This window comes from Lontra canadensis, unplaced genomic scaffold (genome assembly GCF_010015895.1).
Source record: "Lontra canadensis isolate GAN:19392208 unplaced genomic scaffold, GSC_riverotter_1.0 scaffold11, whole genome shotgun sequence".
NCBI classification, from domain to species: Eukaryota; Metazoa; Chordata; class Mammalia; order Carnivora; family Mustelidae; genus Lontra; species Lontra canadensis.
In genome coordinates, this window is record NW_022631005.1 from 23984887 (window position 1) to 23999760 (window position 14874).

Sequence of the window (14874 nt, forward strand, 5' to 3'; positions counted from 1 at the left end):
AGGAACTGGGATCATGACCTGAGCCAAAGGCAGAGGTCTTAACCCACTGAGCCACCCAGGTGCCCTTGTTTTGTTTCTTAAATCTTTTTTTTTTTTTTTTTTTAAGATTTTATTTATTTATTTATTTATTTGACAGAGAGAGAGAGAGAGAGAGAGAGAGATACCACAATTAGGCAGAGAGAAAGTTGCGGGGGAAGCAGGCTCCTTGCTGAGCAGAGAGCCCGATGTGGGCCTCGATCCCAGGACCCTGAGATCATGACCTGAGGCGAAGGCAGAGGCTTAACCCACTGAGCCGCCCAGGCGCCCTCTTGTTTTTTAAGTGGAAGGCCTTCTAATAGATTATTGTTGTCAAACTTTTTTTTTTTTTTTTAAGATTTTATTTATTTATTTGACAGATCACAAGTAGGCAGAGGGGCAGGCAGAGAGGGAGGAGGAAGCAAGCTCCCTGCTAAGCAGAGAGCCCGATGTGGGGCTTGATCCCAGGACCCTGGGATCATGACCTGAGCTGAAGGCTGAAGGCTGAAGGCAGAGGCTTTAACCCACTGAGCCACCCAGGCACCCCACAAACTTTAAAGACTTCTTTTAAAATGCTGTTCTTAATCGTGTATGAACTTCATCTTCCATTCGACAGGAATGTATTTAAGTTGATTTAAAAGACCAAAGGAGATATAAGGCTTTCTGTTTAGTCTGTGATATATATCTTTATGAATTGATTATGTTTAATACCTCTCTCAGATGTTCTTTAAGAAATTTAAATTTTTGATTGACATAAGCTTGTTGGCTGACATTTCTAGAAAGGATGCTTATAATCATGTGTTAATGAATATGATAACTTTGAACAGGCATGTGGAGGAGTTCAGCCCCAGAGCTGTCTACACCAGTGGCAAAGCATCCAGTGCTGCTGGGTTAACAGCAGCTGTTGTAAGAGATGAAGAATCTCATGAATTTGTTATTGAAGCTGGAGCTTTGATGTTGGCTGATAATGTAAGAACATTTTATACTTTGGGTTATAAAGAAATCAGGATAGCCCCTATGCTATCAAAAAGGGCTTATAACTTTCTATTAAAGAGATACCCTTAAAAAAATTTTAGTAAATGATTCATAATTTCATTAATCTAGAATTTAATTGAGATTGTCATCATTAATTACTTCCTGAGCTCTGGAATGTATCACCTGCCCTGAGCCTGTGTTTGTTGTGACTAATAGTTCCCAGCATTTGTTCCTTTCCAGACCATGACATCTTTATGGGTGTGTTTCTTGCATTTTACATATATTTGACATAGATCTATTAGATCCGTAAAGGCATATAGGTTATACCTATATGTTTATAGACTTTATGTTCCAACTTTACCCTTCACTACCCCAGTCTAAAATCAATGCTCAGATGACCCAGAATATTTGACCTAGAGATTTATACAAGGTTTTGATGTTGAATAAGAATGCAGTAAGTAACCATATATAAGTATAACTGAATATAAGTAATCTTGCTCTTGGTTAAAATGAGTCAACGTATATGGTTTCTTCTAGCTCTGGAATCTGTCGAACTATCCTACTCTAGTAGAGGAAATTAAGATTGCTTACTTACTTACCTTAGAGTTGTTTAGAGAATGAAAAGGTCTCTGTGGTAGCAAACTTGAGTTTATGTTTGCCATTTGGCATCTCAAAGGCAGTTTCTTACGCTAATTTGTTTGGTTACAAGGGTGTATGTTGTATTGATGAATTTGATAAGATGGATGTGCGGGATCAAGTTGCTATTCACGAGGCTATGGAACAGCAGACCATCTCCATCACTAAAGCAGGAGTGAAGGTATGTGTGTTCACTTCTATTCTGCATCATGCCTTAGGCTTGAAGACTAGTGTTGCTCTAGAGACGTTCACTTGGTAAAATGCATTATTTCAACATGAAATGCTGATCATTGAAATGGGAACCATAGCCCTGAGCATTATTAATCCAAATTATAGGCACTTTTTGGGTACTTTGAAAATGTGTTGCTATGACAGAAAGTAGAGAAAGTATTGGTGAAATTTTTAGCATTTCACTTCTCAGAATTTTCATCAAGCTTCTGTATTCTTTGATAATGTGTGCTTCCAATTGCAACAAAAAATAAAGTCAATAGATTATTTAAATGAAAATAATAAGTACAATATTTTAACCAACTTAGAGAGAAACCAAACTTCTTAAATAAAAGTAATGCATTCAAATAGGTAAGGAAAATTTAAGCAGTGGAATAAAATATAAATTAAAGGGTGAAATCTTCCCCTGCAACTCCTGTCACCAATAAATGTTCAGAAGTTATGGCACTTGCAGAAATTTTTCGTACATAAGTAGGCATAATACATGTAAATTAGTTCTTTGCTCATTTAGGTTCATAATTTTATTTTGGCGATCTTTCTGTACCAGTACATATTAGATCCATTTTAGTATTTATGTTACCACATGGTTTTCAAGTCTGTGTACCCCAGTTTGGTTCATTAGGCTTACTAGACTCCTGGTCATTTTCAGCCTTTTGATTATAAGCCATATTGTAGTAAACATCCTTGAACATGCATTTTCCTGTACTTACCTGCAAGATAAATTCCTAACAGATTGCTGGCTTAACGAGTGTGTGTGTGTGTGTGTTGTATCACCGCCACTAATATGGGAGTACCTGTTGGTTATACATAATCAGACTTTAGTTTTGATGATTCAGTAGGTGAAAAATGATGCCTTAATATTTTGGTTTGCATTTAGTTAATTATGAGCAAGATTAAGCATTTTGTCTTGTGTTTATTGGCCATTCCAGATGTCTCTTTAAACCTTTAACAATGATTTCTTTTGTGGTCAGGCTACTCTGAATGCCAGGACATCCATTTTGGCAGCAGCAAATCCAATCAGTGGGCATTATGACAGATCAAAATCTTTGAAACAAAATATAAATTTGTCAGCTCCCATCATGTCCCGATTTGATCTCTTCTTTATACTTGTGGATGAATGTAATGAGGTAACTGTATGAACTGTCACTGTTGGCTTCCTTTGTTATTTCCAGTTTGATTAATTGAAGGAGACAAGACTGTAGGATGTACTCTCGAACAGCTGGTGCATATGTTCGCACTGACTTTCATTTCTCTCAGAATCGCACAAGATGGAGCAAAACATTTATTAAGCACATCAAAATAAGTTCACTTTAATTGCTGGTTCCACTTAATTGTGTTAAGGAATATTGAGTTTTTTGTTGTTTTTGCTACTGTTTTTAATTTTAATTTTTTATTTTTTTATTTTTTTAAATGATTTTGTTTATTTATTTGACAGAGAGACCACAAGTAGGGGGAGCAGGGGAGGGAGAAGCAGGCTCCCTGCCAAGCAGGGAGCCCAATGCAGGGCTCAATCCCAGGACCCTGGGATCATGACCTGAGCTAAAGGCAGACATTCAACCAACTGAACCACCCAGGCACTCTTGTTTTTGTTTTTGTTTTTTTTAATTCTCAAGAGATGAAAGGAAACATATTACAGTTAACTCCCAGCTATACTCTTAAAGATTTTTAGAGGGATTTTTTTGGTTGGGGGTTGTTTTTTTTCTGTTTTTTTTTTATTTGTTTGTTTGTTTTTAAGTAAGCTTAGAAAAAATTGGGATACCAAAGAAATTTTTTCCACCAAATCATGAGTCATTTATCTTCCTATATCTTCCCATCCAGTTCTTGAATGTGTTAAGGTTAGCTATAAACTTGTGGATTTACTTGGTTAGTTATTAAAGTTACTTAAACCTATGGGGCGCCTGGGTGGCTCAGTGGGTTAAAGCCTCTGCCTTCGGTTCAGGTCATGATCCCAGGATCCTGCTCAGCGGGAGCCTGCTTCCTCCTCTCTCTGCCTGCCTCTCTGCCTACTTGTGATCTCTGTCTGTCAAATAAATAAATAAAGTCTTAAAAAAAAATAAATAAAGTTGCTTATACCTAGACTTAAATATTTAGCCACATTGCACAGCTCAAATGTGCACAGAAGTACAAAATGACATTATATGAAAGCTAACATTATAGGCTATACTGTTAATTGCTGAGCACGAAAGTCCTACATTAGATTAGACAAAATGATTACCTTTTGCTTAAAGCGAAACTTTATTATCTAAATAAAAGCTGAATTCCATTATCTGAACATTTGGGGATCTTTAGTTTTTTATGTTTTGTTTTTTTTGCCTTCACAAATCCATGTAAATATTTAACCCAGTCCTTCTCCTTCCCCATCTCTACCCTCATAGCTGGGAGTTGTCTGATTTTCATGTATTTTTGTTTATATGTGATTCTTTAATTTAGTTTTTAAACTTTTTTTTTTTTTAAGATTTTATTTATTTATTTATTTGACAGAGATCACAAGCAGGCAGAGAGGCAGGCAGAGAGAAGCAGACTCCCAGCAGAGCAGAGAGCCCTATGTGGGGCTAGATCCTAGGACCCTGAGATCATGACCTGAGCTGAAGGCAGAGGCTTTAACCCACTGAGCCACCCAGGTGCCCCGCTTTTAAACTTTTTAATTGAAAATAATTTCAAACTTACAAAACAGTTGCAAGAAATAGAATAGTGCACAAAACACCCATGTGCCCATTATTTCACATATTAACATGTCTATATGGCGCTTTTTTTGTACTGTCGGAGAGGAAGTTGCTTATTTTTAGTGTGTGTGTGTGTGTGTGTGTGTGTGTGTGTGTGTGTGTTTAAGATTTTGTTCACTTAAAAAAAAAAAAGATTTTGTTCACTTATTTGTAATAGAGATAGAGCACAAGTAGGAGAAGCAGCAAGCAGAGGGAGAAGCAGTCTCTCCGCTGAGCAAGGAGCCAGATGTGGGACTTGATCCAAGGACCCTGGGATCATGACCTCAGCTAGAGGCAGACGTTTAGCCAACTGGGCCACCTAGGTGTCTCTTTTTTTTAATGTTGATAACAATTCTCTGATTATCTTCATATAGTCACAAGTGGCTGTATAATGTTGTGGCTAAGAGGATGAACTCTAAACCTAGACTGTTCAAATCCTGGCTCCATTATGTATTGTGATGTCAGACAAGCTATTTTACCTCTCTGGGCCTCAATTTACTTATCTGTAAAATAAGGATAATATTACCTACCTATTAAGATTTTTGTGAGGGTTACATGAGTAAATGCTTCTTGACAGGGGCGCCTGGGTCACTCAGTGGGTTAAGCCTCTGCCTTTGGCTCAGGTCATGATCTCAGGGTCCTCGGATTGAGCCCCACATCCAGCTCTCTGCAGAGCAGAGAGCCCTGCCTCCCCCCCTCTCTTTCTGCCTGCCTCTCTGCGTACTTGTGATCTCTGTCAAATAAATAAATAAAATCTTAAAAAAAAAAATGCTTCTTGACACACTTAAGGCAACAGTGCCTGGCATATACGGAGCATCCAAGAAATCTTAAAGTCCATTAATTCCTTCAAGAATATTCTTAGAGTGGGACAAAGGTATGTATTAAACTTTTTGATTTTAAATGAAACTGGTACCAGACTTTGCTCAGAAACTTGGTACCCATTAATATAGCTTTTAGTGGCACATTAGAGCTTGTTTTTAGCTATAAATAATTTATTAATGCCAGGGATCATTTGGAGTGGATATTGTTGTGACTGACCAAAGTGACTTTCTTCTTCTGAATTAGGTTACAGATTATGCTATTGCCAGACGGATAGTAGACTTACATTCAAGAATTGAAGATTCGATTGATCGTGTCTATTCTCTTGATGATATCAGGAGGTATCTTCTCTTTGCAAGACAGTTTAAACCCAAGGTAACCTGCCCTTTTGTACTGGAATGGGTATTTAAGAGGGCCATTAAAAAGGGTTCTGTGGAAATTAACCGAACCTGTACTTGTTTTTTCTTTTTGAGGTTTTCTGTTTTGAGAACAATGTTTCTTCAGAGAGTTGAGAAGAGGAAATTTTCTAAAAATGTGATTAATTTTCTTTTTCTTGTTAGGTGCTAATAAAAAATTTTTAATGGGTGAAGAATTTTGGATAACCAAATAAAGTAGAACATACTTTTATTTCAGCCATTATTGCTAAAAATCTTAAAATTTTATGAGCTCAGATCAATAGGCTACTGAATGTTCTTGAATCTTTCTCTAAGGAAAAATTTGGGTTCCTCTAGGTCATTGTGATGAACGTGGCTTAATATTTTACAGTAATTGATGTAGTTCATTTAATTGAATCTGTACTGGATCCAGGACATTTATTTTAAAAGTAAACTTCATAATCCATTTGTTTTTTTCAACATTTTCCTAAAACAGAATACAAAAAAAAAAATTTTTTTTTTTTTATTCTGGGTGAAGTTTTTACACAATTGTCTGCTTCAACTTTTGGGAGTTCCTTTTAGATTTTAATTATCTGTCACCTTCACTGATTTTCCATAATATTGGGATTGATTCTCACTGTCCTGAAAGAAGCTTAATGAGACATTTAAAACTAAGGGTTATTGGTCATGTGTGTTTAAGGAGGCTTTTGTTCTCTATGACTGTGTACGGGTCCTGTGACCTTAGCAGGCTTCTTTAATTAGGCTGAGTTCCTCACTCTGAAAAACTGAGTATTCTTTTAGTATTCTCACTTTGTTGTTATTATTCAACAAATAAGGTTTACTGAAACAGCTGGTGTGTACATGCGTGTGTATAGACCTCTTTTTCCCAAAGACAGCATAAGTTAATTAACTGAGTTTCAAGAATAGTTTGAGCACTAATTTGTTTAATGAGCTTTGGCATCTTGGGCTTAAAAGGTATTACATCCTATTCCACTGCTTCAGCTTGTTTTGTGTCTTTTAGAAATGGCACTCGCTTAAATACCCTGTTGTATTCCTGTTTATAAAAGTTAGTATATGAAATTCACAGGTGTCCTTAGTTTAGTTTCTTATAAAATGCATTTCAGTGTTAATTCTTTGTTGACTTCAAAGTTTTGACCCTCTTAGTTCCCCAGTGTCTCAACCTGGAAGGCTCTTATGTTTAATGCAGCTCCCATTAAGTAGAAAAGCTCTGACTTTTGGGATGTTCTGAAACAGATTTCTAAAGAGTCAGAGGATTTCATTGTGGAACAGTATAAACGTCTCCGCCAGAGGGATGGCTCTGGAGTAACCAAATCTTCATGGAGGATTACAGTGCGACAACTTGAGAGCATGATCCGTCTCTCTGAAGCAATGGCTCGAATGCACTGCTGTGACGAGGTATCAAAGTAACTTTAATAATGGGAGGAAAGTGCAATTGATTTGTTGGTTTATAAGCATGTTTTTGTCTTTGGTATGACAGTTGAATGCTCATAGGATACGTGATGCTAGGATTTCTCCCTTGAAAGTTGCTGTTCAGCATTTATTGAATACAGTTAGATTAATATGAAATAATCATTTTGTAGATTATAGAGTACATATTGAGGTGAGTTACCATTAAGAGGTAGGTGATCCTCCTGAAGTTTTGTCAGAAAGTCAGTAGTAGACTAAAGTTACATCATCACATCACAGGAAGGGTGAGTACAGTGTAGTAAGTTATTTTGAGAGAGACCACATTCACATAACTTTCATTATAGTATATTGTCGTAATTGTTCCATTTTATTATTCATTATTGTTAAGCTGTTACTGTACCTAATTGATAATTTATAATTTAATTTACAATTTATAATTTAATTTATAAATTAAACTTTATCATAGGTATGTATGGGCAGGAAAAAAACAGTTTAAGTAAGGTTAGATACTACCTGTAGTTTAGGGATCCCCTGGGGGTCTGGAACATAATCCCTGAGAATAAGAGAGGAAACTATGTACCATATTTTATTTATCCATTGATCCATCAGTGGACATTAGGGTCACTTCCACCTCTTGGCTTTTGTGAATACTGCAGTGAACATGGGTGTTTGTATGTTTTGGATATTAATCCCTTATCAGATATATAACATGCAGATATTTTACCCCCTTCTGTAGGTTGCCTTTTTTACTCTGTTGATTATCTTGATGCTCAGAAGTTTTTGAATTGTATATTATTTCCCTTGTCATTTTTCCCTTTTGTTGCCTGTGCTTTTGACACCACTATCAAATCCGATGTCCTGAGGCTTTTTTCCTGTGTTTTCTTACATATGTTTTATAGTTTTAGGTCTTCAGTCTGTTTTGAGTTAACTTTTTGTGTGATATAAGGTAGGGGTCTAACTTCATTCTTTTATATAAGATATCCAGTTTCCCCAGTACCATTTTTTGAAGAGACTGCTTTCCCCAAGGAGTGGTCTTGACACCGTTGTCAAAAATAATTTGACCATATATGTGGGGATTTAAGGATAACCATTACTTTATATAAGCGCAGTCATAGAATATGTCCCCCCTTGTGTCTGGTTTCTTTTCATACAGCATTAACACTATAAGATGTCATCCAGGTTTCGTGTAGAAGTAGTTTGCTCATTTTCATTGCTGTGTAATATTCTGTCAGTATGTCACAATGATTCACCTATTCTTCTGTTAATGGATGTTTGGATAGTTTCCGATTTGGGTTCTAGTGGGATATACATGTCTTTTGGTCTGTATGGTATACAGGTGTGTATACATTTCTGTTGGGTATACACCTAGAATTAGAATTGTTATAGGTTGTACATGTGTTCAGTTCAGTAAAGACTGCCAAAATGCTTCCATAGTGGTTGTATCAATTTGCGTTCCTACCAGCAATGAATGAAGGTTGTTCTACATCTTTTCAGTACTGTATATTACTAGTCTTTTTAAGCTATTCTGGTGAATTTATGGTGTTAACTCATGTTTTATGTGTGTGTGAGAAAACTAAAATGCTACTGTGATTTAGTACAGAGAAAATCTGTGTAGTATATCAAGAACACTGACTTTCTGATTTACTTCCTCTTGATTGGTTTAGGTCCAGCCAAAACATGTGAAGGAAGCTTTCAGGTTACTGAATAAGTCAATCATCCGAGTAGAAACACCTGATGTTAATTTAGATCAAGAAGAAGAGGCCCAGATGGAGGTAGATGAGAGCCCAGATGGCATCAATGGTGAGACTCTTATTTACTGTTCTGGAGTTAGGGACCAAAGTGTTCTCTGAGATGTTATGGTAAAAGTATATTTGTTGTATAGCAAAAGGGGAAAAAATGGATATTGAATTGTACTGTTTACAAAATAAAATATAATTAAATAGTTAATATAAAATAAATATGCTTGAAAGACTGAAAGAAAATACACCAAAATGGTGAGAGTGGACCTAATTCCCCAGCCTTATTTATTGTTATTTTGCTTTTGAATTAAACACTTGTTCTTGAGTACACTGGACCAGACAAATACCAGGTTTTTAAATTTTGTGTATAATATTGCAAATGAACTTTTAGATCATGAAATCTTTATATCTGCCATCCTTCCCATTTAGTTTTTTTTTGTTTGTTCTTTGTTTTGTTTTGTTTTTGTTTTGTTTTTTGTTTGGAGAGAGTGCACCCACACAGGGAGGAAGGAGGGACAGTGAGAATCTTAAGGAGACTCCACACATGGAGTCCTTTGTGGGGCTTAATCTCACCACCCTGAGATCATGACCTTAGCCAAAATCAAGAGTCAGACGTTTAACCGACTAAGCCACCCAAGCTTAGTTTTCCAAATTAGTTTTGTCTTCACTAGTAGCATTTACAAATTTGCTTCTAATTTATTTGTAGAATTACTAAATACTAAGTATAACTATATGCTTGTTTAGAAGTTAGTATTAAAACAGATGTAATATACTTATAAACATTTGAGAGGGGACAGTTGGAGGCACAAAAACAAGATTCAGATGGTTGATAATTTCACTTAGGTCATGTTGACAGCCCTGCTCCTGTGAATGGAATCAATGGCCACAGTGAAGACATAAACCAGGATTTGGTTCCTAAAGCATCCTTAAGGCTGAGCTTCCCTGAGTACTGCCGAATCTCTAACCTAATTGTGCTTCACCTCAGAAAGATGGAGGAAGGTAAGGCTCTACCTAGTGTGTGCACATGCTCAGTCATTATGTAAGTTTTATTTGCATAAATCAATTCTCTTGCTAAAGATTTGTTTTGTCAGATAATAAATTGTTATACAAGCTCATTTTGGCAAAGAAAATCTTTGGGATATCATTATATCTGACAGTCTGGACATTTACCCATAGGTTCATTGTCAGACAAAGGTCATTTGTTTAATGTTCTTGGCCCATTTTAATATTTTTGGGAAGCAGAAGTTGGGATCTGATAATATGTAAAGAAGCACTTAGCAAATATTTATACAGATGCAAAATCAGTGTCCCTTAGAATAACTTTACTTCAAATGGATGGACTCTACAGATTGGCAATATAGTTTGCTAGAAGGAAAATTTAATCCTTTTGAAATGTATTTTTTGTTGCAGAAGAGGATGAGTCGGCGTTAAAGAGGAGTGAGCTTGTTAACTGGTACTTGAAGGAAATCGAATCAGAAATAGATTCTGAAGAGGAACTTATAAATAAAAAGAGAATCATAGAGAAAGTCATTCATCGACTCACCCACTATGTATGTACAGAACTACTCTTGCATGATTATTCATGAGGGCGGGAGTCCATGCCTTATACCTCTGGTTCATAAATGTTCATTTTTTGTGTGTTCCTGGGATCTAGTCAAAATTGTGAGTTGTTAAAAAAGAGAGTTTACAGCAGTTAATTGACTTCTTTCCTCTGCTGAGACAGCAGAACCTAAGTTAAATCTGGGAAGGTGGAATTAGGATCTTAGTGTTTTTAACTTTTGTTTTTCACTCCCTTAGCCATAAACCTGCAAGCATTCTGACCCCCATCTCTTCTTTACTGTTTCTTCTTCCCCATATCCTCCTACATCACTCAGCTTACATGTGGTCTGTCCCAGTGATCACTCTTTTCTCAACCTTGAAGCTGTAATGGCTCTGTTTTACTTGATTGGCGAAAACCCTGCATTGGTTAAATATAATTCTTTCACTATACTGCATCGGAGCAGTTAAAAGTATCTGGAGAAAGACAGACAAATCACGGGCCATGTCCTACTTTAAATTCATGACCGCTAGTCTCAAACGGACCGTGTTCACTGCATCTCACAACCTCACACTGGCACTGCCCGGTGCTGTGACTGCCCCCACTCTCATATGGGACCATTACGGCCATACCTCCTCCCCACTCGCATCAGCTGGCCATTCTCTATATTCAGCCTGTCAGTAGCACTTGTCACTCTTGATTGCTCCTTCTAAGTCATCATATTCTCCTGGTTCTTCTCCTAGCTCGCTAGTTATTTCCGCTTAGTCTCTTTTCTCAAATCTTGTAACTTTTTAAATGGAGGGCTGTTTGAGTCCTCAGACCTCTTTTCTGTTTACATTGGTTACCTGAGTGATTTCATTTGGTTCTATGAGTTTAAACCCATCCACTGATGACTCCCAGATTTAGCTCTTAAACCTCTTCTTTAAACTCCAGATGTCTAGCCAGCTGCCTACTTGGGAACTGTAGGCGTCTCACACTCACTGTGTCCAAAACAGTTCTCCCCCCCGCACCCCCGCAGGATTCCCATTTACTTACTTGTTCTAAGCCTTCTACCTTAGAATCATCCGTGATTCCAATTTCCCCTCATAGCTTCCCCTTTTAGCAGCAAACTGTGTGAGCCCTGCCTTTAGTGTGTGTATTCTGTGTTCTGTTCTCCCCACCTTTACATCTTTAGCTACTTTGCCTGGACTTTGACAGGAGCATCTTAACTGTCCTCCTGTTTAGTGGCTCTGTGTCCAGCAGCCAGACAGATCTTTTAATAAATCAAAATGTTTTAGGGCCCTACCTTCCAGTCCTTCCCTCATGTTTACAATAAAATCCAGTCTCCATACCATGGCCTGCAAAGCTTACACAATCAAATCCCTTGTTCACCTCATTGCATAGGACTCTTCCTGTTGCTACTCAGGGGTGGTGGCCTTGTCGCTCTTCTTAGACACACCAAGCATGAAGACATTTCACTTGTCCTTTGTCTCTTTACCCAGATCCCCTCTTCCATTCTGATGTCTGCTCATATGTTACCTCCTCAAAGAGGTGATTCTTGCCTGGGCTGTCAGAAAAAGAGCCTCCTTGGTAGCAATCCCTAATCTTGCTTCATGTTACTTGATAGTGCTTATCATTGTCTGGTGGTGGGTGTTCAGTTTGTCTCATTAGAATGCAAGCACCAAGAGGGCAGGAACTTTGTTTTGTTAACTACTGTATCCCCAAGATCTGTCGTGGTGCCTGGTATTTGGAGAGGTCAAATATTTGTTGAATGATTGAATTTCTGTGTTTAAATGGCAGATTCGGCTATCCTACAGTTTACTTTAGTGTCCACTGTATAAATATTATGGATGTCACATATCAGGGTTGTGATATCTGCAAAGTCATTTACTCGTGGAAGTAGATATGAGTGTATGATTACAGGTGGTTGTGTATTTGAGGGGGCCTGTTGAAAACAGCTACTCAGACCAGAATTTAATAATATCTATGAAAATGAAGCTAAATTGGGGTGGTGTGCATTCAGAGGTCTATCTCTGGTGGGCAGTATGTTTGCACCAGGCCAGTCCTTCCCTCCCTAGTGTCTCCTGGGATCAGTGTAAGATAAAACGACCCACACAAATCCACATTGGGACATCTTGTGAAATTAGCTGATCTAAATTGGGGCTACGTTTTTAAGTTTACACCACCTGAGCTAGCTCACTACAAAAGACTAGAGAAATTACACTGTGCTGATGAAGTGTTCCCCACCTTGAGGGTGTGTTAGTACATAAAGTGAGCTCTTGAAAGTCCCCTTTAGTGACACTGGTGCTCATACTGTGGAGCATTTCTGCCTTTTTTGGATCAAATCACTATTTCCTGAGTTCTCTATGGGCTTGGCAGGCAGTCCCTCTCCTTTGTGGGTTTGTCTTGTTTTGTTTTTTGAGAAAGAGAACACACATGCCCTGGGGGAGGAAAGGGGATGGAAAAGGGCAAAGGGAGAAGGAGAGAGAATCTTAAGCAGCCTCCATGCCTGATGTGGGGTTTAATGTCACAACTCTGACATCATGATCTGAGCTGAAATCAAAAGTCTTTGGATGCCTAAGCAACTGAGCCACCCATGTGCCCCTCATTTGTTTGGGTATTTTAGAGTGACTTATAGGTACATGTGGCGTATTCTACCTTTTATTAGCTCATAGCTCAGAGTGAAAATTTTTCCATGTTAATTATCTTTAGATTCTACTTCTAACTGAATTATGAATGGATGGTACAAGAAAGAGTTCAGTTTTTCAGCCAGTGATTAAAAATTAACATAAGTGAAATTAAAACACTTAGTGATAAACAATGAGAAGCATATTTATCAGGAGGATTTTGCAGTTGCATAATCTTAAAATTCATGCATTGTATCTTTTTTTTTTTTTTTTTAAGATTGTATTTATTTATTTGACAGGGAGAGACTGAACAATAGGGGTAGCAGCAAGCAGAGGGAGAGGGAGAAGCAGGCTTCCCGCTGAGCAGTGAGCCTGATGCAAGGCTTGATCCCAGGACTGGGATCAAGACCTGAGCCAAAGGCAGACGCTTAAATGACTAAACTACTCAGGTGCCCCTGTCTTACCTTTTTTGAAACTATATTTACAAGCTATAGTATGCCAGGAAGCCTTACTAAAATCACAATGTCTGCTGAGCTTATCTATGTATTTTGTAATTTTTCAAAAGAGGTTTATGGTATGAAAAGGTCTGTATCCTAGTGGGAAAGGAGTTTTAACAGAACCTTGGTAAAGATTTTCAGGGATAGTCCTTTTTCTAAGTTCTTCTGAAGGGGAAATGGAAGAAAATACTAATACCAAACACTCAGGAGGGTTGAGTTCTATGGATGGGGGCATTTTTACAATATCGCTGGAAAGCTGAAGACAAGTGTTTGTGTTCACAGGATCATGTTCTAATTGAGCTCACGCAAGCTGGATTAAAAGGCTCCACAGAAGGAAGTGAGAGCTATGAAGAAGATCCCTACTTGGTAGTTAATCCTAATTACTTGCTTGAAGATTGAAATATTGAAAGTAATTAATGAAGAGATTGTGTCCCCTACTTCTTGGCCTGGAGTCCGGATGTAGCTCTACTAGCAAGAGAAATGTTTCTGGGAGCAAAGGTTCAGGAAGATTTATTTGGAGGAATAAGAGCCTAGTTGGTGTCCTGAGAGTCACATTCCTATAATATGCTTTTATATTAACATAAACTATGTTTCTTGTCTAAATGAGGTTGGAACCCAGTGTGTGCTTTCTGTAAACAAGACCTTGTTTTCACATGTATAGGAAAAGGTCCAGTACTTTTAAGGTATGTGAATAACTTTACAATTGCCAGCTACTGCTTTTTTGTATAAGAATAAAACAGTGTGTTCTGAGGTTGTCTGTTGGATTTATTTCCTCCCTTCTCTAATTACTGCTTTCATCTGCAGTTGACCCTTGAATAACATGGAGGTTAGGGGCACCAGATCTCCCAGACAGTAAAAAATCTGTGTATAACTTTTGACTTCCCAAACATTTAACTACTAATGGCCTACTGTTGACTGGAAGTCTTAACTAATAATTTGTATAGGTGACTAACATGCATTTTTTATAGTATATGCATTATATATTGTATTCTTAAAGTAATACATTTTCTTAAATTTTTTCAGTATTTCCAGACTACAGAGTTTGTCTACAAGTTTTTTCAAATTGTTGTAGATCTCTAAAAAATTTTCCAATATACTTATTGGAAAAAATTCATGTATAAATGGACCCACACAGTTCAAACTTGAATTATTGGTGGAGGGGGGCGCAGCTGTACTCACAAACATGAGTCTTTCCCTTTTGTTTAACGTGAGGCAGGTGGGTGGAAGTGTATAGCTTTGTAAGCCTCTAAGATAAGGTTCCTGTGAGGAGTGCTTATTAGAATTAGTATGACTGGATAAGGGGCTTTAGGGATTACTT

At 37.5% G+C, this 14874-nt stretch overlaps 1 protein-coding gene across 1 annotated transcript in view; it reads left to right on the plus strand.

The window, feature by feature from the left end:
• Positions 1-14305, plus strand: part of MCM6 (minichromosome maintenance complex component 6) — a 32568-nt gene extending 18263 nt beyond the window's left edge. The window contains exons 9-17 of the mRNA XM_032856152.1: positions 843-984; positions 1700-1807; positions 2826-2981; positions 5622-5750; positions 7004-7165; positions 8842-8977; positions 9760-9915; positions 10327-10466; positions 13839-14305. Of these exons, the coding sequence (XP_032712043.1) occupies positions 843-984; positions 1700-1807; positions 2826-2981; positions 5622-5750; positions 7004-7165; positions 8842-8977; positions 9760-9915; positions 10327-10466; positions 13839-13955 (1246 nt within the window). The 3' untranslated portion in view covers positions 13956-14305. The remainder of the gene's footprint in view (positions 1-842; positions 985-1699; positions 1808-2825; positions 2982-5621; positions 5751-7003; positions 7166-8841; positions 8978-9759; positions 9916-10326; positions 10467-13838) is intronic.
• Positions 14306-14874: the final 569 nt, after the last annotated feature.